The sequence below is a fragment of the Nannospalax galili genome, unplaced genomic scaffold, assembly GCF_000622305.1.
Source record: "Nannospalax galili isolate Female #2095 unplaced genomic scaffold, S.galili_v1.0 scaffold127, whole genome shotgun sequence".
Lineage (NCBI taxonomy): Eukaryota > Metazoa > Chordata > Mammalia > Rodentia > Spalacidae > Nannospalax > Nannospalax galili.
Window position 1 is genome coordinate 4,633,753 of NW_008360326.1, and position 25,715 is coordinate 4,659,467.

General features: G+C 40.8%; 2 protein-coding genes across 4 annotated transcripts in view; one reads left to right on the top strand and one right to left on the bottom strand.

The window, feature by feature from the left end:
- The window catches only part of Usp37 (ubiquitin specific peptidase 37), a 96,372-nt gene extending 76,476 nt beyond the window's left edge, over positions 1–19,896 (bottom strand). For both annotated transcript variants that reach the window (XM_029559991.1, XM_008825714.3), the window contains exons 1-5: positions 19,739–19,896; positions 13,435–13,599; positions 10,690–10,761; positions 8,526–8,749; positions 3,193–3,364 (exon numbers count right to left, since the gene is read on the bottom strand). In XM_029559991.1, the coding sequence (XP_029415851.1) occupies positions 3,193–3,364; positions 8,526–8,681 (328 nt within the window). In that variant the 5' untranslated portion in view covers positions 8,682–8,749; positions 10,690–10,761; positions 13,435–13,599; positions 19,739–19,896. The remainder of the gene's footprint in view (positions 1–3,192; positions 3,365–8,525; positions 8,750–10,689; positions 10,762–13,434; positions 13,600–19,738) is intronic.
- A 230-nt stretch (positions 19,897–20,126) lies between these two features.
- Positions 20,127–25,715, top strand: part of Cnot9 (CCR4-NOT transcription complex subunit 9) — a 38,248-nt gene continuing 32,659 nt past the window's right edge. The window contains exon 1 of one of the 2 annotated variants that reach the window (XM_029560009.1): positions 20,127–20,533. In XM_029560009.1, the coding sequence (XP_029415869.1) occupies positions 20,510–20,533 (24 nt within the window). In that variant the 5' untranslated portion in view covers positions 20,127–20,509. The remainder of the gene's footprint in view (positions 20,534–25,715) is intronic. The other variant, XM_008825715.3, reaches the window with a different exon arrangement.

Here is a 25,715-nt window from a genome sequence, read left to right on the forward strand (position 1 = left end):
CCCCAGCTGTCCTGGAACTCACTATGTAGACCAGGCTGGCCTTGAACTCACAGAGATCTGCCTGCCTCTGCCTCCCAAGTACTGGGACTACAGGCGTGCACCACCACGCCCGTCTTTGTATATGCTTCTTATCTTGCTTCTCTGCACAAAGCTGCCAAAGTCAAAGCAAGAACTTGAGTTTAATTACTAAATTGAGAACTTTTTCATGTTTAAGGTTCATCTACTTTTTCTTCTGAATTCTCTATTTGCAGTTTTGACCATTTATCTCCTGGGTTCTAATCTGTGTAATGGGTTTTTGTATCATAAGGAAATTAACATTATGTCACATAGGAGGACAAGTTTAAGACTAGTCTGAGCAATTTAGCAAGGCCTTATCTCAAAACGTTAATGTGTTATCAACATATTATGAGTCAGTGTGTCATACTGTGACTTGGTAGAGTGTTTGCCTAGCATGTAAGGCTCTGGGTTTGATTCCTAGCACCCCAAAAAGAAGTTAATTATTCTATGATATCACTTTGGCTAATGTTTTGTCTTTTTCCCTTGCCATGGAGATTATTTAAATGTTCCACAGTCTAAGCTTCTTTCTTTTTACTGATTCAATTTAATACAATATTCATAACAATATTCATTCTTTCTTTTCTATCTAGACTGTTAGAATTCATTCTCTTCCTTAAATAACACTTCTATTATTTTACTTTTTTATATTCAAGTCTGTGATACAAAAGCTTAGATGAGACAAAGATGTATACCATTATTATCTTAAGTAGTTAACTATTTACCTTGCATGCAGACAACAGTATCAAATGTTCTTTTCCACTATATTAAATGTTTTATAATTTCCTTTATCTTTATTTTATTATTATTGTGTGAAGAGGAGGGAAAGAAGAAAGGAAGGGGGAAGGGAAGGAAGGAGGGATGCTATATAGCCCAGAACACTCTAGGCTGGCCCTGAGCTTGCAATCCTCCTGCCTCCACCTCCCCAGTAGTGGCATTATAGATATCTGTCACCATGCCCAGCTCTTTATTTTTGAAGGCATTTTTATATTCATTATTTTACACTAGTCTTTGCAAAATATATCATTGTTGCATATTAAGGTAACTAAACCTAAAATATTAAAATGACTAGGCCAAGGTCAAAGAGTAAGGTACAGTTAAGCTCACAGCTGACTAGTAACAGCTATGCTTTACTGAATGTCTCATTCAGCAGTCATGCCACACATTTATCAGCACCCACTCTCTAAAAAGTCCTGAAATTAGCTGGGTGTGGTGGTATATGCCCATAATCCAAGCTATGTAGCAGATTCAAGTATGAGGATAGAAAGTTTGAGGCCAGCCTATACCACTTACCTTGACCATATCTAAAAATAAAAATAGAACAGGGGATACAGTTTAGTGGTAGAGTGTTTGCCTACCAATATCCAATAAAACACACACATATACACCCACAAACATACACACCTCTAAATAGTAAGTTAACAGAACCTTCATGAGGACCCACATACACACACACCTCTAAATAGTTAACAGAACCTTCATATGAGGAAACTGAAACTCAGTTGTTAAATGAATTGTCTAAATGATACAGAAAATAAACAGAGTTAGGATTAGAACCCAAATCTAGTCGGGTCCAAAGTATAAAAGTTTCCCTTATTTCCATGTTCTTCAAGTGTGAGTATCCAGTGAGTATACTATGTTTTTCACTCCAATGCATTTAAAGACATGATTTGCTACACATACCAATTCTTAAGACTGTGATTCAATTAAGATGATGAGTATGGAAGAAGAGAACAGAATAGGAATAAAGGCACAGATCCTAACACATCTTAAGAATTTAAAGTAAATTGATTTTTTGAGACAGGGTCTTGCTATGCAGTCCAGGCTGGCTTCAAACTCACAATCCTCCTGCCTCAGTCTTTCAGGTGCTGGGGTCACAGGTGTGCATACCAGTAAACCCCCCCCCCCCATCCTTTTTCAAATTCTTTGTCTCAATAGAGCTGAACTCACTATTTGGCCCAGGCTGGCCTCCTAGTGCTGGGATAGGAGGCATTTACCATCATACCTGCTTGAACTCAGTTATTTAATACTCAACACAGTCCAGGCATGGTGCATGAGCATGAGTAGGTACTAAACACAAACCAGGAAAAACTTTTACAAGAATGGTGTACCAGTATATCAACTAAAAATAAGAAAATTCAGACTGCTACATCTCCATTTTCTGATGGGGAGAAGGGAGGGGTTGGTTGGTTCTGGGGCTTAAGCATGCTAACTATCTGCTCTACGTCAGAGTTACACATCCAGCCTGTTCTGAATGTGTTACATTTAACTTGAAACTCAGTTAAAAGCTATCAGTGGCCGGGCACGGTGAGGCATGCCTTTAATCCCAGCACTGAGGAAGCAGGTAGATCTCTGTGAGATTGAGGCCAGCCTGGTCTAATTCTCAGTTCCAGACCAGATGAGGCCCAATTAACAAGAGAAAAACTTTACTTCCTCCATTTCAGTTTGGGTACCCTTTATTTCTTTATTGTGTAACTGCTCTGGAAAAGATTTCAAGTGCTATATTGAATACAAATAGCAAAATCAGGTACTTTGTTACTTGAAAAAAAAACTTCTAGTTTTCCATTATGGAGTATGTCTGCTGTGGGTTTAACAGTTTTCTTCTGCTGCTTTATCTATTTAGAGTGTTTATCATGAAAGAATATTAAATTTTGTTAAAATTGTTTTACATCAATTGAGATGATCATGTGGAATTTATCCTTCCTTCTATTAATGTAATGTATTATAAAGACTGATTTTCATACGTTGAACTAGTCTTACATTCTAGGAATAAATCTTTCTTGATTATATTGGTATAATTCTTGTATTGTGTCACGGAATTCAGTATTTTGTTGAGGATTTTTCCATCAGTATCCATCAAGAATACAGGTGTCCAGTCATCATATTCTGTCTCACGTAGCTCAAGATGGCTTCAAACTACATTGCTCTGGATGACTTTGAATTGTGATCCTTACCTACCTGCCCGACTTCTCAAATTTGGGGACTACAGGCAGCTGGTGTATGTGGTACTCAGGTGGTAAGGACTGACCCAAGCCTCATATATGCTAAAGACTCTAGCACCTGAACCATATCCACAGCCCTTAGTTCATATTCTTTTAAAACTGCTAATGTCAGACTCACAGGATGACTAGTGCTCACCTGCATGAAGTCTGTTCTGATGTACTGCATCTAGAAACAACCTCATTTCCTCTGCATCCTTACTTGGTACTTTATCAATAGACAAGAAACTATTATCTTGTAAAGTCAACATCAGGCGACGTTGTTTTGTTCCACTGGGTCGAAGTACCACATTTTTAATGTTATGACTCAGCTAAAAAAAGAAAATGAAAAATTATCACCCAAAATACAAAACAAATTATAATTGTCTAAAAATGCTAAACTTTATGCATTTCAAGTTCTCGCTCTTTCCTATGGTAATTAAATTCAAATAAAAGGAGTTCTCATTTCTTAATACACTTAACACAAATATTTTTTTTTCAAGATTTACTTTTATTTTTAAACATGAATTCACTGTGTGTCTGTAAGTGGGTATGTATACATGAGTATAGGTGTCCAGGACTTATATCTCCTGGAACTGGAGTTCCAAGTGGTAGGTACTGAGTTACCTGACATAGGTTCTGGTAATCAAACTCAGGTTCTCTGAGAAAATAGTGCTTGCCCTTAACTGCTGAGTCATCTCTCAAATTCCAAACTGGCTGGCTTAGAACTCACTATGCAAACCAAACTGGCTTCAAATACAAAGAGCTCTGCCTGCCTCTACCTGCCAAGTACTGGGATCAAAGCTATGAACCACCAAGCCCAGATCAGATTTAGCTTTTTTGTTTGTTTGGAGACAGGGTCTCCTGGTAGCCCCACCTGGCCTGGAACTCAGTATGCAGACCAGGCTGGCCTTGATCTCACGATCTGTCTGCCTCTGCCTCCCAAGCGCTAGGATTAAAGGTGCATACCACCATACCTGACAGATTTAGCTTTTTTCTTTTAATTTTTTAAATTTATGTTAGATGTATAAGTGTTTGTCTGCACATATGTAAGTGTATTCATGCATTCAAAGCCCATGGAAGTCAGAAGAAGGCATTAGATCCCCTGGAACTGAATTTACTGATGGTTGATAGCTGTGATGTGGGTACTGAGAACCAAACCCAGATCCTTAATTGCTGAGCCATCTCACCAAGCCCAGATTTAGCTTTTTTTTTTCGATCTTTTTAAGACAGGATCTCCTTGTAATCCCAGTTGGCCTGGCACTCACTATGCAGATGAAGCTGGCCTTTTATCTCACTGAGATCAACCTGCCTCTGCCTCCTGAGTGCTGGGACTAAAGGCCAAATTTAGCTTTTAAAAAATCTTTTCACTGGGGACTGGAGAGATGGCTCAGTGGTAATAGCACAGACTGCTCTTGCAGAGGACTCGGGTTCAATTCCCAACACCCACACGGCGGCTAACAACTGCCCATTAACTCCAGTTCCAGGGGATCCGATGCTAAGAGCTGTTCATATTCGTGCTTGTGGGCACTACACGATACCAGTGCACTTACACACATAAAGGCAATATACTCATACATATAAATATTTTTTAAAAATTTTATTATTTTTATGTGTACGCGTACATCACCTGCACGTAGGTAACTGCACCCGTGTCATGCAGTGCCCTCAGAGAACAGAAGAGACTGTTGGATCCCCTGGTACTGGAGTTACAGATAGTTGTTAGCTGCCATGTGGGTGCTGGGATTCGAACCCAGGTCTTCTGCAAGAACAGTGTTCTTAACCACTGAGCCATCTCTCCAGCCCCAATAAATATTTTTTTTAATCTTTTAATTACATTTTGTTTATTCTGTGTGTATGGGTGGTAGTGCCATGGCATGCCAGTAAAGGTGCAAGGACAACCTGTGGGAGCTGACTCTCTCCTATGCTGTGGCAGCAAGTGTCATCCCTCCCTGAGCCATCTCACACAGCCTTTTGAGACAGGGTCTTGCTAGAATGTAGGCTGGCCCTGAACCCACTACATAATGAACTTTTATTCTTCCAGTCACTAGCTCCCAAGTGCTGGAATTACAAGCATGTACCAACACTCTAGACAAAAATGTATTTGATATACAAAAACGTAAGTACTTTATTTTCACAGTTCAAAGGTAGAAACAGAAATTTTATCTCAGATCAGATTTTTCAACATAAAGTTATAAAATGTTCTTCAACAAATACTAAGTTTAGAGTATTATATTTTTATATAAATGAATTAACCAATATAGATTTTTTTAAAAGTATTTAGAAATGTAAGATACAGTTTTTGGGTTTTTGAGACAGTCTCATGTATCCTATGCTGGCTTCAAATTTACTATGTAGCCCAGGCTAGTCTTGAACTTGTGATTCTGTTGTACCAGACTCTTTACAGTAATGTGCCACCACATTCTTAAATTCAATTCACGAATATGAACAGCTCTTAGCTGTACAATAGTACAGAAATGAAATAAGGAGCTAGAGAGATGGCTCAACAGTTAGAGTGCTGGCTGTTCTTGGAAAGGACCCAGGCTCAGTTCCCAGCACCCATATGGTGGCTAACAATTGCCTGTAACTATTGCTATAAGGGATCCAACATCCTTTTCTGGCCTCTGAAGGTACTGCATATACATGGTGCACTTACATACAAGCAGGCAAAACACTCATACCGATATAAAATTTTTAAAATTTTTTCAAAAGTATAATTTTAAAAAGAGGAAAAAAAGGTGCGAAATGAAATTAATTAAAAAATTTTATCACATTTTATTTTGTGTGTGAAGGTACATGCATGCCACTGTGTGTGTGTGTGTGTGTGTGTGTGTGTGAAGACAGCTTATGGGAACTGGTACTCTCCTTCTACCATGTGGATCAAAAGGATCAAATGTAGGTTTTCAGGCTTGATGGCAGGAACCTTTACCGACGGAGTCATCTCTGGCCCAAAATTAACTATTTTCCTTTGTAGTGATAAGTAATAAGGATCCTTCAAAATTTTTACAGCTAGAAGGAAAGAGCTTTATAAAGATGACCTAAACATGCTCGGTATGGTGGCACACGCCTTTAATACCAGCACTTGGGAGGCAGACACCAGTGGATCTCTGTGAGTTCGAGGCCAGTCTGGTCTACATAGTGAGTTCCAGGCCAGCTGGGGCTACAGGGAGACCTTGTCTCAAAAAGGCCAAAAAATAAAGATGACCGGAACAATCAAAGTTAATGACACTTGACCTTTAATCCCAGTGCTCAAGAGGCAGAGGCAGGCAGATCTCTGTGAGTTTGAAACAAGCCTGGTCTATATAGCGAGTTCCAGACCGGCTGGGGCTACAGGAGACCCTGTCTCAAAAATACCAAAAAAAAAAAACAAAAACAAACAAACAAAAAAACACATGACCTGAACAATCATCCATCAAAATCAATGACACTTGACCTTTAATCCCCATGCTCAGGAGGCAGAGGCAGGCAGATCTCTGTGAGTTTGAAACAAACCTAGTCTACATAGCGAGTTACAGGCCAGCTGGGGCTACAGGGAAACCCTGTCTCAAAAAGACCAAAAAAAAACAAACAAAAACCAAACCATGACCTGAACAATCATCCATCAAAGTCAATGACACTTAACCTTTAATCCCAGTGCTCAGGAGGCAGAGGCAGACAGATCTCTTTGAATTTGAAACAAGCCTGGTCTACATACCTAGTTATAGGCCAAAAAAGGCTGTATAGTGAGCCACTGTTTCAAAAAAAGCAAGTCAGGCATGTTGATAAATGCCTTCCTTTAGTTCCAGCACTAGGGAGGCAGTATAAGATCAAGGCCAGTCTTATCTATACAGGCTGGCTGGGGCTACAGGGAAATCCTATCTCAAAAAAATGAATAAAATCAAAACATACTGAAACAAAACAAAACACCACCCCTTAAATGAATCCATCAGGTACTTAAAAGAAATAAAAGGCAGCCCAGGTATGGTGTATGGTGGTACACACCTCCAATCTTGATCTCTGAGATGAAGGTCAGCCTGTTCTACAAAGTGAGTTCCAGGGGCCGGCTGGGGATACAGGGAGATCTTGTCTCAAAAAGACAAATAAACAAACAGGGGCTGGAGAGATGGTTCAGTGGTTAGAAGCATATAATGTTCTTCCAGAAGACTTAAGTTCAGCTCCCAGCACCTTTATCAGGAGGCTTATAACTGCCTATAATCAGCTCCAGAAGAATTTGATGCCTCTGGACTCTGAGGCCACCTGCACTCATGTATACATACACATACAATTTAGAATAGAATAGTAAAAAAAAAAAAAAAAAAAATTAAAATCTTTAAAAGGATTAACTTAGGTTGTCCTAATTTTTTTTTTTTTTTTTTTTTTTTGGTGATGTCAGAGATTGACTCCAAGTGCAACCACTGAGCTCATGCTCCTATCCAGCTCTGTGTTTTTTCCAGACAGGTTCTCATGGCCCTAGTCCCCCGGCTCAGCATTCAGAGAGTGTTAGGCTCATGGCATGTACCACCACATCTGGCCTAATCTTCAGTTTTGTTGTTTTGTTACTATTGTTATTTTTTAGTAATTTATTTATATTTTATTTTTGGTCTTTTTGAGACAGGGTCTCCCTGTAGCCCCAGCTGGCCTGAAACTATGTAGACCAGGCTGGCCTTGAACTCACAGAGATCAGCCTACCTCTGCCTCCCAAGTGCTGGGATTAAAGGTGTGTGCCACCACGCCTGGCCTAATGTTTTATTTTATGAGTGTACTGCCTGCTTTTATATAAGTGCATACATGTTGTGCAAAGCCAGACTAGGTCAGAAGAGGGTACTGGATCCCCTGGAACTGGAGTTATAGACAGTTGTTAAGCCACCATGCAGGTGTTAGGAATAGAACTTGGGTCCCTTGCAAGAGCAGTCAGTGCTCTTAACCACTGAGCCATCTCTCCAGTCCCGTATTTTTTTTTTTTTTTTTTTTTGACAGGGTTTCAAGTAATCTGGGCTGGTCTCAAACTTGCTATAGAGCCCAGGACAACCCTTAACTCCTAATCTTCCTGCTTCCTCCTATAAAGTGCTGGGATTACTGATGTACACTACTGCACACAGCTGTAATGTGGTTTTTGACACAGCTTAAATATTCAGTGCTTAAATTCTTCTAAGTTCTTTCCCACTAGTTTTCTTTTCAACCATGAAGACTTCTTCCTGTTCTTTGTTAAAGTCTAAGTAACTGTTGAATAATGCATAAAACAGGTACATAGAAGTCTTAGTGTTGCTGGGCTTGGTGGCACATGCCCTTAATCCCCCGTGAGATGGAGGCCAGCTTGGTCTACATAGCAAATTCCAGGCCAGCTGGGCCTACCAGGAGACTTTATCTCAAAGATACCAAAACAATAACAAGAAGTATTGGTGTCCTGGAAACAAGAAGCCTTGCAGGGTGGCTACAGTACTACCACTATGGCACAGCAGTTACTACTAAAGGATCTCATTAAAGAACCATTACAAATCAGCATTTGATTAATACCTGAAATATCCTTGGAATTCCTCCAGTATTGTAGTGAACTACTAGACTGACTTTATTGTCTTTTTCCACAATTTCAAAGGATCCTTCCTTCCACTTTGTAATCCCAGTCTGCATACTTCGAACTCTGATAGGACCATGTATCTTCAGAGGAGACATATTTTCTTTAAAAATAAATTGCTTTTGACCAAATTAAAAAGCAAAAATATATGTTCACCTGACAGATTCTAAAGAAGAAAAATACAACAAGTTACAAATGATTAAAAATGGTTTTAAAGAAGATGCCTAATGAACTATTTTCTATCGCTTTCTCCATTTCAATAAACCACTCTTATGGCACATCCTCAAAAGCCCTGGTTAGTTGAAGAGCACAGGTAAGACAGACAGCTAAAGTAGGCACTGACATTCAATCTGACTGTATCTTTTTACTGCATGTTTGTTTCTTTGCCATGTGTCCAATACCTGTATCTATTAGGTACTATATTCACATTTTGCACCAGCCATAATAAGTTAGTCGACTTATGGACACGTCAATTAGTAGTAAGAAAGATTCCATTCTCAATTTAGTTTACTTCACCATTAAAGTACTGGGCTAGGCGTGGTGGCATACTCCGGTAGTCCCACCACACAGGAGGCAGAGGCAGATGGATCTTTGTTGAAGTCAGCCTGGTCTAAATAATAAGTTCTGGGCTACCTGGGGCTACAGGGAGACCCTGCCTCAAAAATAAATAATAAATAAATAAATACTTTTTCTTTCTGTATAAATGGTAACAGGACTTTTACTTCATATTTAAATAAATAGAAAATTTCAGTCTACTGCCTCTATTACTTAGAATATGGCATTTCTCCCAAAACACTTAAGTATTCAGCAACCTAAGTAAATCCACATGTATAGAAGATGTTAAATGAATAAAAAATTAGTTCAACATCCAGAAATACATTATATGGAAAATCCATTTAAACACTAAAGAAAAAACAGAAAGAAAAATCTTACTCCTTTCTAAGAGACATCTGATATTTAACATTCCCATTTCTAAAAAGATCTGAAGAAATTTAACTTTTGACATTTCTGAATGAACTTTTTTCTTTTTTTAAGTGTGTATATGATGTTGGTGCATGACTATAAGCACTATTGAGGGAAGTCAGAGGCTAACCCTGGTTGTCACTCACTTCCACCTCATACGAAACAAGGTTTCTCCTGGTCACTGCTGCATGTACCAAGCAAGTTGACCCTTACGTTTCTAGGGATTCTCCAGTCTCTGCCTCCCATCTCCTGACAGGGGCCCACTGAGACTATGGATGTGTGCACGACCATGTACAGCTTTTATGGGTTTTGGTGATCCAAACATGGGTCATCAGGTTTGCACAGCAAGCATTTTATCCATTGAGCCATCTCCCCAGCCCTTTGAATGAATGTTTTAACACTAATGACTTACAGCAATCAATAAAATATCTAACACTCAACCAGTTTTGCCAAAGTTAGGAAATAAAATTATAGTAACACCACACAATGTTATCAAATAGTGTGCTATATAATACATATGTATACATTTATAATTACTAAATTTTTATATATTTTGTGTCTAAAACAGCACTTCTAAAATGGATTCTTATTTACAATTTAATAAATTAAAGATCATGAAATAGTATTACTGTGGCTCAACTGGGAAAGGGATTATGAAAAGGGAGATGCTAGGTCTAGAAATTGGGAGCCAGTTCTGTCAGTAATTTGTAGCTCACCTTCTCTAGTGTAAGTGTTATCATACAGATTAGGAATAAATGCTGTAATGGTGGGTGATGAAGTAACACATATTGGGCCCTCAGCTAACAGTATTATCAACATGTATAAAGTTAGTGTCTATTGTCTGAATTATTCCTTCTCTAAGATACTTCCTTTTCTGAAGATACCAATAAATAGGTTGTTAATAGGAGTTACCAACTAATTGCCTATAGGGGATAGCCAGGAAAGAGAAATGACTTAGGCAGGTAACTTACAAACAAGTGCTGCCAAATCAATCTAATTACAACCATGTACCAACCGTGAACCAAGATTTGCCAGATGTCCTTCCTTTTTCAAGAAAATGAATTTTATGTAAAACTACCCACTTAAGTTGTAACCTATAAATTCAAATTTATTTTCAAAAGCTACAAACCAAACAAAACTCACCTGTAGGCAGAAGACTAGTTTGGTGGGGGGGAGCCTCTATTTCAAAGCCTGTAGTTACTATACAGCAAGTAACTAGGGATAAAAGAAAACATGTTGAAATAGTTCATTGCAGTTATACATCTTAAGCCATTCATTATTATTCACCCACATTCTTAAAATTTTCTGAGGGCCAACTATAGCCAGAGTTAAATATTAGCAATTTTCTGAATATATGTATTCATCAGAATAACAAGAGTTAGTTCATTACTGTGCACAGACCTGTCTATTCATGTGACATTTTGCTCAAACTAGTAACACAACACACACTTAAACAAGCAATATACATATGTAACACATTTTTGCAACTATTTGTGGCTTCATTGTTTGTGTATGTCCTTCAGACTTTTCCATTCTGCCTATCGGGATTAGAAAGAATATGCTGTTCCAGCACTAGCGTCCCAGGCCAGAAGCATGAGCAATGCCTTTGACTTCTTGATATTTTGGTATTGAACTGAAAATCGTAAACCTGGATTCTGTAAATTCTGCCTCCATATGCCTTTTTTAGGTAACTTTGTAAGTGAACGATACATCAATCAGAAGTATTATTCAATGACTTCACTATCCTCACAGTAAAATCTAAACTCATTCACATGACATATTGCTCCATGATTTACATCCTCTCTATTCCCTATAAATGTTCCCTCAATTTGGCCATCTCAACTAAAAATTCTCCCCTCAAAGCTATGTATTCTCCTGATACTCTATCTTTATACACTATAGTTATGCCTACAGGTTTTCATGTATTCCCCCTTCCCAACCTGCTGTCATTCCTTCTCTTGATTATAAAATCAAGATTCAACTTTATGTTACCCTTTTTAAAATATTGGAGGGGCCAGGTGTGGTGGTGCATGACAGCTGGGGCTATAGGGAGACCCTGTCTCAAAAAAGACCCCCTCAAAAAAGGAGGGATGGAGAGATGGCTCAGCAGTGAAGAACGCTAGCTGTTCTTGCAGTGGGCCCAGGTTCAGTTCCCAGCACCCACATGGCACCTAACAACTGCCTCTTAACTCCAGTTCCAGGGGATCTGACACCCTCTTCTGGTCTTCAAGAGCATCAAACAACACTGGTACACTTAAATGCAGGCAAAACACTCATGCACATAAATTTTTTTTTTAAAAATCGGGGGGCTGGAGAGATGGTTCAGTGGTTAAGACTACTGGCTGCTTTTGTTGGTTCCCAGCACCTACATGACATCTAACAACTGCCCACAATTCCAGTTCCAGGGGATCTGATGCCCTCTTCCGACCTCTGTGGGTATTACATAACATGGGTATATTTATACACATGCACGCAATACATGCATACATAAAAAAATAATAAATTTTAAAAAATGTCATTATCAAACAAAACTTGGAGACAAAGACTTCAAAGCTTACTTAAATATGCAAAAAAAAATTTAAAAAACCAATTCTAGATGCCTCTAAAACATTCTGATGCAGAATTTTGGCTATCTGTATAAAATTTTACTTTATAACTTCACATATTGAACATTTTCTTTATTTCTAAAAATAATTTTGCTTTCCTCTATCAGAAAAACTAAAAGGTGCAGGACATAAAATTAAGAGAATCAATACAGTAAAACTTTACTGCCCTCAGTTTAGTCCCTTACCACCTGCTTTAAAAAAAATTTTTCATTTATTAATTTTACTTTATAAGTGTATTGCCTGCATGTATGTAAGTGCACCCAGGCCATGCAATGTCCATGGAGGACAGAAAAAGGAGTCAGATCCCCTGGAATGGGAGTTATGGACAGTTAGCCACCAAGTGGGTTCCGGGAACCAAACCCAGGTCCTCTGCAAGAGCAGTCAGTGCTCTTAACCACTAACTCATCTCTCCAGCCCACCTGCTTTTTTTAAAAAATTATTTATTTATTTTTAATGTATACAAGTGTTTTGCCTCTCCGCAAGAAAATGCACCAAGTAAGTGCCTATGGAGGTCAGAAGAGAGCATCAAATGCCCTGTAACTGGAGTTACAGAAGGTTGTTAGCCATCATGTGGGTGCTGGGAACCAAATCCAGGGCCTCTGTAAGAACGGCCATTGTTTTAACCAGTAAGCCAGCTCTCCAGGTCCCCCACTTGCTTTTGTACTGAATGAATTAACAATAACCAATTTTGAACATTCACCACATTATCAGGGCTTGCCCTACTTGAGAAAAATAAACTGTTTCTTACTCAGTATGAAATATGATCTAGATACAATTAAAAAAAAAAAACTCTTTTGTTGTTTTTTTGAGACAGGGTCTTATATTGTAGCAATCTAGGCTGGCCTCAAATTTATGGCAATTTTCCTGCCTCAGCCTCCCCAGTCCTGGGATTACAGATGCAAGCCACTATGTCCAGCAATGGTTACAAACTTTCTATGAACAGAAGATCTAAGATTCCTTGTACTCTTTTAAGGTAATTCTCAAAGTAATATTAGAAAGGCAAAAGAGAATTAAAAATGAATTATTCTTTGCCTATGTTAAGCAATTCTCCTTTCCTTAAACTATTTCACAACTGAAAATACTATCCAAGTTTCAGTATTCCACCTAAGCTTAATATTGAAAAATGTTTTTCCAGTGTTCATTTATTTCAGTGCTCTTATTCAGGTACATTCTGTTAAAGAAAGCATGCTAAAACATAAGAGTATTATCATAGTAAACATATAAAACTGTCAATTCTTGCATAGTACTGGAAGCACACAACCAAAACAAAAACATTACTTACTTTTCAGTCACCTTTACTGAAAAACTCCACGTAATAACAATTCACCTTTATTCTGCTCCTTATACCAAAAGCAATGCACTTTTCTTAAGGAACTATTCATATTCTTCAGCTAAATCAGTTTTCCAGGCACCATCAACTCAGCTAAAGAAAATGTGTTAAGTGTACCTTAAAACAAAAATTGAACATACAAAATTAAAACTCAAGAAAAGTACTATGTATATAACAAAGACATTACTCCCCTATTATGTAAAAAACACACTTATTGAGGAACTATAGGAAGAGCCTGCAAATCAATCAACTTGTGTCTAGGTTTATTTACTGCAGGTAGATTTTGAAACTATACTATACTACCCTTAAGCTGACTTTAGAAACATTGTTACTCAATAACTGTTTCTAAGCTGTGCTGATACATATATTAGAAGGTGAGAAAAGGGTGCTTTCAATGAAACCCAAGCTTTTACTTCTCTTTCAGAAAGTTTAAATAAACAACAAATCTTGTTTCTCAATTTAAGGTCTCTTTAAATCTCAACTTATTCTGAGATTCTACTGCCTACTTGAATACAATAATACCAAGGGGTTTTTTTTTTTTGGTCTTTTTGAGACAGGGTCTCCCTGTAGCCCCAGCTGTCCTGGAACTCACTATGTAGATCAGGCTGGCTTTGAACTCACAGAGATATGCCTGCCTCTGCCTCCTGAGTGCTGGGATTAAAGGTCTGCGCTACCACACCCAGCTAATAATATCAACTTTTAACTCATCTGTTTGTTTAGGGGAAAAAAAAAAAACAAAAAACATTGAGCTACTCCACCTGGAAGACACTGATAAACACAATGGTAAAGATGGTGCAGTATATGGCCCACCAATTTTCCTAGACTTCCCTGTTTATACTTCTCTCATTATTCAGGCAAGAAATCTTACCAGCTTTAACTTCATTCTCACTATCCCACACCCCATCTTTTTAAACGTACTGCCCCTAATTCAGAAACATCACTTTGGGCTGGAGATGTAGCTCAAATGGTACAGTGCGTGCCTGGCACACATGAAGCCCTAAGTTTGATCTCCAACACAGCATTAACTAGTGTGGTGGTGCAAGCCTCTAATCCTAGCACTTGGGAAGTAGAAGCAGAAGGACCACACTTCGTGGTTCATCTTTAGCTACACAGTGAGTTTCAAGGCCAGCCTAGGATACATGAGACCCTGTCTCTAAATAAATACTCATCTCTTTGCCATCACTCCATCCAATAACTATTAGGCATTTACTAACCACAGTACTTAAGGCCATAACACACAGTTTAATTTAATACAACAATCTTAAAGGATAAGAATAATTTTATATTACAGATGAGGAAATTGAGGCTTTGAGAGAGTAATGAAGAGGCAAGAAACAAAGCTTTATCTAAGCCCAGAAATATCCTCCATCCCCCAAATCCCATTTTTTTTGGAACAGGGTCCCACGTTAAGCTGGCTTTGAACTCTACCTTCTACCTCCCCAAGTGCTAGGATTACAGGTGTACATTATGCCTAGCAGAAACCCAAAATTTTAACCACTACCACAGTTCATCATCAGTGAACAGTGTCAGTCATGTCCCAGTCCCCATCTCAAAGGATTTTTTTTCCCCAATCAATGAATCCTTTTTCTACAATGTTCTTTTCATTTCTTATGCACTAGTTTTCTGCGCTTTCTATGTAAGTAGGGGAGGGCATGATACAGACACACATACATTCAAGAACTGCTTTATCTATTTACAGAAACCTCATCTTTACTAGTAGTCTCAGTTTAACATGTTGCTAAAATATATAAAGCACTTCACTGATTTTTCAAGGGCTTTACTAATAAAAGTTCACAAAATAGAGCCTTTGAAACAGCCCAGCAGGTAAAAGTGCTTGCTGCCCAAGCCTAATGATCTGAGTTCAATACCCAGATCCTACAGTGGAAGGAACAAATCAACTCTTCAAAGTTGTCTTCTGACCTCCACATGTATGCATGCATGATGTGACTCTTCTCTCCTTCCTGTCTCCCCTTCTCCCTCTTTCCCTCCCGGCCACAAATAAGTTTTTTAAGTCCATAAAGCAAACACAAAGGAGATAATGTTTTAACTGAAAGAAGTTGATCTAGATAAGATTTATCTTCAATTTACAAAAGAAAAAATGAAAAATATTTAGCTCCAATTTAAAAACTAAAATCTGAATGCTTTAATAATGTAAGAATGAGTGAAAATATCCACAGCAGCCCACTAGGCAAGCACTCTACTGCTGAGTTATGTCTCCTTTGCAGAATGAAATGTCTGTCATAATACCAATAAAGTGATGCTTTCAAAACACATGATGGTTCTTACAGAAAGTTTCAATTTAATTCATTTAACCAATTCTTGAGAAATTAAAATGAAAGTGAGTTTTTTAACATGTATTTATTATATATGTATGTATGTGCATATGTAGGTCCACATCGGGGCAGTTAGTGAACGACTTGTAGGAGTCAGTTTTTAAGAAAGTAGCTTTGGGCTGGAGAGATGGCTCAGTGGTTAAGAGCACTAGCTGCTCTTGCAGGACCCAGGTTCAATTCCCAGCACCCACAGGGCAGCTAACAACCGCAGGGGATCCGACAGCCTCTTCTGACCTCTGCAGGTACTCTACGACATGGGTACACTTACATGCATGCAGGTATAGAGCTCATACACATTAGAAAAAAAGTAGCTTTATAGCTAACCTAGGGGTCGAGGATAGAGAAGGTTTCTCTGAGAAAGTATCACTCAAGTTGAAAATTAAAGAACAAGTTGACTGGAGGATGGTGGTGCTGGGACAATCCAGGTAAAGCGAATGGTATATACAAAATCCCTGAACTAGAAAACAGTGTGGTGCAAATTAAAAGCAGTATGGCTAGAAGTTAGCTAAGAGAATGGAGAAGGTAGGGCTGGAGAGATGGATCAGCAGTTAAGAGCAGTGTCTGCTCTGGCAGAGGACCTGGATTCCCAGCACCCGCATGGCAGCTATGAACCGTCCTTAACTCCAATTCCAGGGCAATCTGTAGCCCTCTTCTCACCTCCATGGCATTGCACAACACAGGTACACTCACATACATGCAGGCAATACACTCATACACATAAAATAAAAATAATAAAAAAAAATGAACACTGTTGTTCTTGCAGAAGACCTGAGTTCAAATCCCAGCACCCACATGGCAGCTAACAACCATCCATAACTCCAGTTTCAGGGGATCTGACAGCCTCTTCTGTCCTCCATGGGCACTGCACGACATAGGTGCACTTACCTACATGCAGGCCATACACACATACACATAAAATAAAAATATTTTTTTAATTAAATTTTTTTTGGAAAAGAGAGAGGAGGAGCTTTAGTGACAGCTCAGTGGTTAAGTGTGTACTGCTCTTCTAGAAGACCTGAGTTTGGTTTCTAGCACCCATATCAGGCAGCTCATAACTACCTATAACTCCAGCTCCAGAGGCTCCAACACCTTCTTTTGACCTCCACAGGTACCCCCACACATATATACACAAAAAATAAAAATAAATCTCAAAAAAGAGAAAGTAGAAGGTTAGAAGATGAAGCTGATGAAGTAGGCAAGAACCATATTATGCAGTCTTGAGGGTTCCAGTAACTATTTTGATTTTTTCTTTTTTTAATTTGAGACAGTCTCATGTAGCCCAGGCTAGTCTAGAGCTTACATATATAGCTGAGGACGACCTTGAATTCCTGATCCTCTTGTCTCCACCTTAAGCTCAGTTTTATGTGGTGCTGGAGCTTGAGCCCAGGATTTTGTACACGTCAGAAAAGCATTCTACCAACTGAACTACATCCCAAATCCAGGATTTAAAGTTTTATCTTAAAGTAATAAGCACCTTAGCAATGGGAACTCCACTGAAGGGTTTCCAGCAAAGAAATTATATGGTACTGTTGAATGAATAGAGAAGTGGTGTGGTTTGGGTTTGGGTAGAACAGAAAGCAACAAGAATTGAAAAAAAAAAAAACAATAATAATAATAATAATAATAATAATAATAAAACCAACCAGGGTGACCAGAAAGAAAAGCAGTACTGTTTGTTCAATTTATAATTACAATTAAATTTTTTCCCCCAGACAGTGTCTGCCTGTAGCCCCAGCTGGTCTGGAACTCACTACGTAGACCCGGCTGGCCTCCATCTCACAGAAATCCACCTGCTTCTGGCTCCCAAGTGCTGGGAATTAAAGGTATGGTTACAATTTCCATGTAAGCACTTTACTGAGGTTATATCATTTAATCCTCATAACAATCCAATAACTTGGATAAGTAGCACCCTTACATTCCCATTTTATAGGGAGGAATACTGGGAGTCAGAAATCAAATACAGGTGAAAAAGGACTGCTGTTTGAACTAGAAAACTATTCCAAAAAAAAAAAAATACAAGATTTATATTAGAAGTAAAACTGAGAGGGTATATTTTATATATATACATATATATATGTATAGGATGAAGAAGTCAAGAATGCCTCTCAAGGGGCTGGAGATGGCTCAGTGGTTAATAGTATCTACTGCTCTTGCAGAGGACCCACGTTCCATTCCCAGCACTCCATGGCAGCTGACAACTGTCTGTAACTCCAGTTTCAGGGAAACCTGACACCCTCTTCTGACTTCCACAGACATTGCACAACACAGGTGTCCTTGCATACATGTACACAATACACTCATATATGTAAAATAAAAATGATACACAATGCTGGGTGTGGTGGCGCAAGTCTTTAGTCCCAGCACTCAGGAGGCAGAGGCAAGTGAATCTCTGTGAATTCAAGGCCAGCCTGGTCTATATAGCAAGTTCCAGGGAAGCTGGGGCTACACGGAGACTGTGTCTCAAAAAAAAAAAAGACACCCCCCCCCAAAAAAATAACTTTTTTAAAGAAAAGAATGCCTACCGAGCTGGAGAGATAGCTCAGGGGTTAAGAGCATTGACTGCTCTTGCAGAGGACCCGGGTTTGACTCTCAGCACCCGCATGGTGACTAAGAACCCTCCTTAACTTCCAATGCCCTCTCTCACCTCCCCGCAGGACATGGGTGCACTCACACGCAGGCAATAACTTGTACACATTAAAAAAAAAAAATGCCTCTCATGCTTCTCCCCTGTGTAACTGGATAAATGAATGTGCCCCTTAGTGAAATTCACATTGGAAGGGAAAGAATTTGGGTACAGAGAGAAAGATCAAACTCTGGTTTCAGACATGTTATATTTGAAATTCCTAAGGACAAACTGAAAACATAACATACTAGAAATAAAAAATCCGTATATAGGAAATTGAAAAGCTTAGAGCAAAATGGAATTGAAAGCTTAGAGAAAAATGGAAGAACTAAAGAAGAGAACGTAGGGCTGAAACCACATCATTTTACTTTGTCAAAATCTAAGACAACTAATCACTTTTATGTCACTGGGTTTTTCAGACCTCATTCAATTTTTCAGGGGTATGCAACACAAGACATAGAACTCGTGCTGAAATCTCTCCTCTCTATCCAGCTATTAACTGCTAATAATTTCTCAATGATCACTTTAAGTCCACTGCACTCTCTTTGGGCAATTTCCTCCCCATCCATGGTTCCAAGTATTAGCAGAACCAATACATACATAACATACTAATGGTTATGTATGTATTGGCCCAGAACCCTTCTCTGAGCCATACACTCAACTTCCTCTTTGACATTCCCTCTTAAGATATCTCTTCCAGCTAGAGACTCATCAGGTATTGCTACCGTCCAAAACAATACTACAGAACAACTCTCCCAAGACTCGGGACTTTATCATCAATTACCATTTTCTTTCCCAAATAATGATTTAAAATTGGTAAACCGGACAAACTCAGCGCCATGCCTAGATATGGGAAGCAACCAAATGCACAAGAATTAGTTTAAAAAATTAGTTCCTGCCTTTTAGTGAGGGGCGTTTAAGAGGAAGAAAGTAAAGAACGCTCGAGTACGCCAAGGACTATTCCGCCCACGGCCTGATGGATAGGTGACAACGGAAGTCACCCGGAGAGACAGGAGACCCGGCCAGGAGAGTGGCAACGACCACTGCCCTAACGAACAGGGGCCAGGTGTAGGCTACAGAGGAAGCGAGTGACAATACAGACAGGGTCAAGGGAGAGGGAAAGTGAAGGTGGACCACTCAAGTGGGGTGTCTGTAAGGCCCCGGGAGCACCCAGGGGCCGTGGGCCGGCAGAGCAACAGCCGGCCGAACTCCAGGAGTGGACGCCGAGTGGGCGGACCTCAGGGGGTGGGGGGAGCGGGAGAAAACGGCTCAGTTCAGAAGCTGCCCCGACCCGCCTTACCTATGCTGGAGGGTCGCGAGTCAAGGACCCGCCGGCCAGACGCTCGGAGTTCCCGCGGAGGGGGAGGAGCCGAAGGGCTCAGAACGAAGGGACGACCAGCCCCAGACAGCGAGGCTGTTCTCGGCCCAACACAGGGAAAGCCGCTGATGGCGGGAACTGTGAGCACACGCAAACACGTACGTACGCACGCACACTCGACGCGACCAGTCCTAGCGCGTGCGCGCAAGCCCTCAAACTCCGCCCCCTCATGCCCTCACCCCGCCCAATCACCAAGCGACGCCCCCAACTCGGGTAGCCCCTCCCCTGCCGTGACGCTACTGTCCAGACATGCGCACTTTCCACTTAAACCAATTTCGACCTCCCACCATTTCTCTCGCAGTCAGCCCGGTTGGGCATGCGCAATTCGTGTCCTCCCGAGGCCGCTGGCCTTTTCCCGCCCTTCTTGGGCCTTAGGAGGAAAGTCAGGGTTCACGTTCCTCTGGGGGTACCTGCGAAGCTGGGGGAATACGAGGACCAGTAGGTCGCAGACGTCCTTTTGGTCCTAAATCCGAAGGGTCAAAGAACAAACTCTGGAACTGTTACCTAAACCGAGGCCCAAGAGGCGGGAAAGGGTTGTGTGGGTGGGGTCAGGGGTCAGAGGTCAGAGGGCTGCGGAGAGGGCGGAGCCATCGGGAGGCGGATGGCGGCTCATCCTCTCCCGCTGCAGAGGCGCTGAAGCGGGGACACGGGTCCGGCGCGTCCGGCGGAAGGAGAGCGGAGGCCGCTCCCAACATGCACAGCCTGGCGACGGCAGCGGTGAGTGGCTGGGCCCGGATGCCGCCCTCGGCCTCGCGTCTGGGCCTCCTCTGTAGCTCCCAGGGCTGGGCTCTGTGTCCAGCTGCCTCTGTCCCCAGCCCGCAAGGTCCCGGCGTCCTCCTCTCCGCGCCCTGGCAGTGGTGGGGTCGGACCCCGGCGATCCTAGCCCGACCGGTCTGGCGGCCTCGCGCGCAGCACCTTGCGTTCTTTTCCGATGTCAAGGCCTGGCCCCGCTCTCGGAGCACACTCCCGCGCGGCCGCGGCCGAGCCATTCATTCATCGATTGCGCCTCATGTCAGTTTCAGGACTCCTGTTGTGTGCTAGGCGTTGGTCGGCCAGGATGAGGATTGTCCTCGGTCATTCGGTCTGGGCCGGAGCTATCCGAGCCCCCGGCTTAGGCACAGCTCAGAGAGAAGGAAATGGCTTCTAGCTCAAACCACTTGCTTTGCATGTAGAAAGCCAGAGGCCCGGAGAAGTTCATCATTATTGCATGTGACTTTATGGCTCTTTGCGTTTAAAACCTTGCTCTCATCTCGTTTTAGTAGGATGATCTTTAGGAAGAAAATTGAATCACGTATTCACCTACCTGAAGTAATACTACAGCCCTCCCTTGCATCTAGATTCCTTGGCTTACAAGGCCCTGTATGATGCAGTCCTTAGCTACGTTTATAAGCCTCGATTTTTGTCACTTGCTCCTTTAAGCTCCAACCAAAAAGCGCATGCACTTTTCCGTTCCAAGGTGCAGTCTCTGGTTTGTCTATCTGGAATGACCTCCATACACACACACAGCATGTGAATGTAGCTGTTTTCCTCTCCCCTCGGATCTCCACTGATTAGATCCGGAGTAGCTTTTCCTGATCACTCTGTTCCAGAGTAGCTTGTAATCCCAAACTTTTGTCATATAGAGCATTGATCCCCATGTGTAATTACTGGATTTCCTTTACTTGTTGGTTGTCTTTCTCCCTCTTGAGGATGGGGCAGATATCCTGTGGTATCCGCTAGGGCAGATATCCTGTGGTATCCGCTAGGACAGATCCTAGTGCAAGTTAGGCATTCGGTGCTGACCGGCAGGCCACAGATGAAGCAAGTGACCACTAAGAGCTCTTACAGCCATATAGGAAAAAGGATAATTCAGTTTCCAGCACCCACATGGCAGCTCACAACCCTTTATAAGTCCATTTCAGGGAATCCCACACCTTCTGGCCTCTGTGGACATTACATAGCACAGGTATACTTATATGCAGGCAAAACGCTCATACACATAAATAAATTTTAAAAAAGTTTAAGGGCTGAGGATATTATTCTGTGGAGATAGCTCAACAGGAAAAGGCACGTGCTCCTAAGCCTCATGACCTGAGTTGAATCCCTGGAACTCATAATACACAACTAAATAGTTACAAAAATTAAAAAAAAAAAAAAAAGGCACTGCTTTGTGAAATTTGATGTCTTCTCATTTCCAGAACAAGTATTCAGTATCCTGTCACTGAGTTTTTATAACTGTTCAAACTCTCAATTAGATTATAATTTCCCGAGATGGTTTTTGTTTTGTCCTTGTTTGCCATTTTGTGATTTTATTTAAGCACAAATGAAACGTGCACGTGGGCCATCTATTCTGTTTCTTTGCTGCATAGCCTGGTATTGGCATTGGTGACTGGTGGCCAACTGTGCTGCTCTTTCCAAGGGGCTTGGTAGTACTTCGGAGAAATGTTGTGAGTGAGCTCAACACAGGTTTGTTACACATCAGGAGCACTTCAACTCCTGGATTGATATGGAAGCTGCTGGGCAGCCTGGGTTTTGTTTTCTTTTTGCTCCTGTAACCAGTGTTGCCATCAGGATCTGGCTCCTGAATCTTCTCCAACCCCTATTGTCGATGCCTCTGGGTATCTAGTTGCACTTATTTTGATATATTGGTTTGACTGGTGCAGAGTGGACTTCTTAATACTCTTTTTGACAATCTTGGGCTTTACCAGAGCTCTGGCAGTCACTTCAAAAAGCAGCTCTGAGGAACAAGGCCCCTAGCTGTTTTTTGTTCATTATCCCCACTTACACCTGTAATTGAGAAGCTGCAAGTTGAAAGATGGAGTTGCTGCTGGTAAGGAAGAGGCAGATTAAACAAGGGAAATTATTCCAAGGTTGGATGATTGATCTCAACATGCAATCATGTTCTCTAGGATTAATACCAACCTGCTCTTCCCATATTCTTGCCTGTTCATCTCCTTTTATTTTTCTTTTGCTCCCTAATGCATCTTTCAAGCAGCTCTTAAAACTATGGTGCATTACTTATAATAAATTCTTAGCATTTATGTCTTCATTTACATTTACAGTACCTTACATTAATTGAAAAGTTTGAACCTAAAACTGCACTTTTACTTGTTGTATTGTTTGGACCACACTGCAGCTCTGACAAGTTTTATGTCATTCATTAGGATATTTGATTAGTGATGCAACTGAAACAGAAAACTTGAGACAACTCCTTTATGGTTGGTTCCTTATGCCCATAATCTAAACTGCTTATATTATTGTGATCTGGACAAAAAATTACATACCGTTCACTAGAAACTGAGAAGGGTTACTACATGCAACAATGCCATAAATAATCTTAGTCTCATGAGAACTTGTTTACTTTTTGCTTAATAATGAAAATTTGTATGTGTACTTTTGTGTGTGTGTGTGTGTGTGTGCACACATGTACTTGGATACACCTGATGTATGTATTTGGGGAGCGGAGATCAACTTTCAGTGTCATTCCTCTGGAGTGGTCCACCTTTCAGACAGGGTTTATCTCATGGATTTGACTAGACTGGCTGGCCAGTGAGCCCCAGGGATCTGCCTGTCTGCTCTCCAACGTTAGAATTACAAGCATGGGCTGCCACCACTTAGCTTCTTAGGTAGGTTCTAAAAATCAAACTCAGATCCTTATGGTAAGCACTTTACCAACTGAGCCACCTCTCTAGCCCTCAAGGTTTTTTTGGGGGGGGGGGTAGGAATTAAATTTACAGCCTCATGCATACTAGGCAAGAGTTCTACCACTGAGCTATATCCCCAGTCCCATTATCTTTTTTTAATATATAGCAAGGAAACTATCCCTTTAGAGAAAAAGTACTATTGAAAGACAGTAAAATTGGGGTGTTATTTACTAGAAGAACAGTAACAAAGGATTGAGATAGTTTACCAGTTGTGCTGGTGCACATCATTAATCCCAGCACTCGGGAGGCAGAGGCAGGCGGATCTCTGTGAGTTTGAGCTCTGCATTTGAAGTCAACCTGATCTATATAGCAAGTTCCAGGACAGCCAGGGCTACATAGTGAGATTCTTCAAAAAGCAAAACAAAAAAATTAAAGTACTTAGAGAAATATCTTAAATTTTGACTCTGGTAGTTTTCTTGCCATTATGGAATATATCCCAATATCTCCTTTACTGCCAACACAATATGTAATTGGCTTCTTCTTTTCTTCTATTTAATGGGGACAGAAACATTTCAAAGAATTATTTCCAAAAATAAAAATATAAGGGAGGGGTAGGGAGGTAGCTGAACAGGCAAGAGCACTTCCCACTCAAACATGAGAACCTAAGTTCAAATCCCCAGCATTCACATAAAAAGTCAGTCATGCAACACAGTGGACAGTAACAGGGATGACAGTATATGGGCTTAGGGGGCAGAGGCTATGGGAGGGTGCCATTTGGGATGCGGGTATAAAGATAAGTAAGATTGTTTGGGATGTTGTGTATGAAATACACACACAAAAAATCAATTAAAAAAAGTCAGTCACGGCCACAACATGACATGTAAGATCACTAGGGTTTGTTGGCCACTAGCCTAGCACCAGGTTCATTGAGAGACCCTGTCTCAAAGGAGTAAGGCAGAGAAGTGATGAAAACAGGATACCTGTGTCCTCTGCCTCTGTGTACCCTGAAGACATGTATACAGCACACACACTAAACAAATACTGTTTATTTGGTAAAGTAATTGGTCGGGCAGGTGAGGTGGCACAGCACATAAAGGTGCTTGCCACCAAGTCTGATGACCTGACTTGGTCCCCAGAACCCATAGTGGAAGGAGAGAACTGACTGCCACAAAGTGTACTCTGATCTCCACATAAGCACACAAATGGCATGTGTATACATACCAAAATAGGTGCACAAAATAAATGAATTTTTTAAGTAGCTGTCATTGTAGGTTCACACACTAATTAAGTGACTCTACTTTCTGTGTCAATAAATTAACAAATTACTTTGTTACAGACTTTGGGGTGAAGTATGTCTTTGAGTCTTCAGTAATGGAAATTACTGGTCATGAAACAGCCAAAAGGAACTTTTTAGGAGATGCATTAGATACAAATTTGATAATCTTCACTGGTTTCTACTATGTCTTACTTGCTGTCTACCTAACCAACAGTGTCATTAATCATTTTATTATCCATGTGTGTGTGTGTGTGTGTGTGTGTGTGTGTGTGTGTTTCCCTGAAGTTGATATCAGATATCTTCCTAAATTATTCTGCAGAGGCAGGATCTCTCACTTGATCCCAGAGCTCACTGATAGAGTTAGTCTAACTAGCCAGCATAATCCCTGGTATCCCTGTCTCTGCCTCCTGAGTATTAGGGTTATAGGCAGCTGTCACACCTGCAGGACTTTTTGTCAAGGTTTTGGGGATCTCAACAGCACTGTTCCCTACCCTTGCATGGCAAGTGCTTTATCTTCTCAGCCTTCTACTTTTTTTTTTTTTTTTTTTTGGAACAGGGTCTCTCCCTGAGCCTGGAGCTCTCCATTTCAGCTAGATAGCTAGCCAATGAGGTCCCCTTCCTCCCAATGCTGGTGTTCCAGATGGTGTGTCTCCACATCCAGCTTTTGTGTGGGTGCTGAGGATCCAAACTTGGGTCCTTGTGCTTGAGCTACAGGTACTTTATCCACTGAGCCATCTTCCAGGCCCATTGTATTATCTTCTTATTTAAACTGATGGACTCCCAGACACCTTAGTCTTTGGCAAGTATGTACTCTATAAGATCTCATTCACTGCCTCTTTGCAAACCTCCTGTTGAAACTAGGCAAATTGTCTGATTCCTCTTTGCTTATTATGTTTTTTGTTTTGTTTTGTTTTGTTTTGTTTTTGTCTTTTTGAGACAGGGTCTCCCTGTAGCCCCAGCTGACCTGGAACTCACTATGTAGACCAGGCTGGCCTTGAAC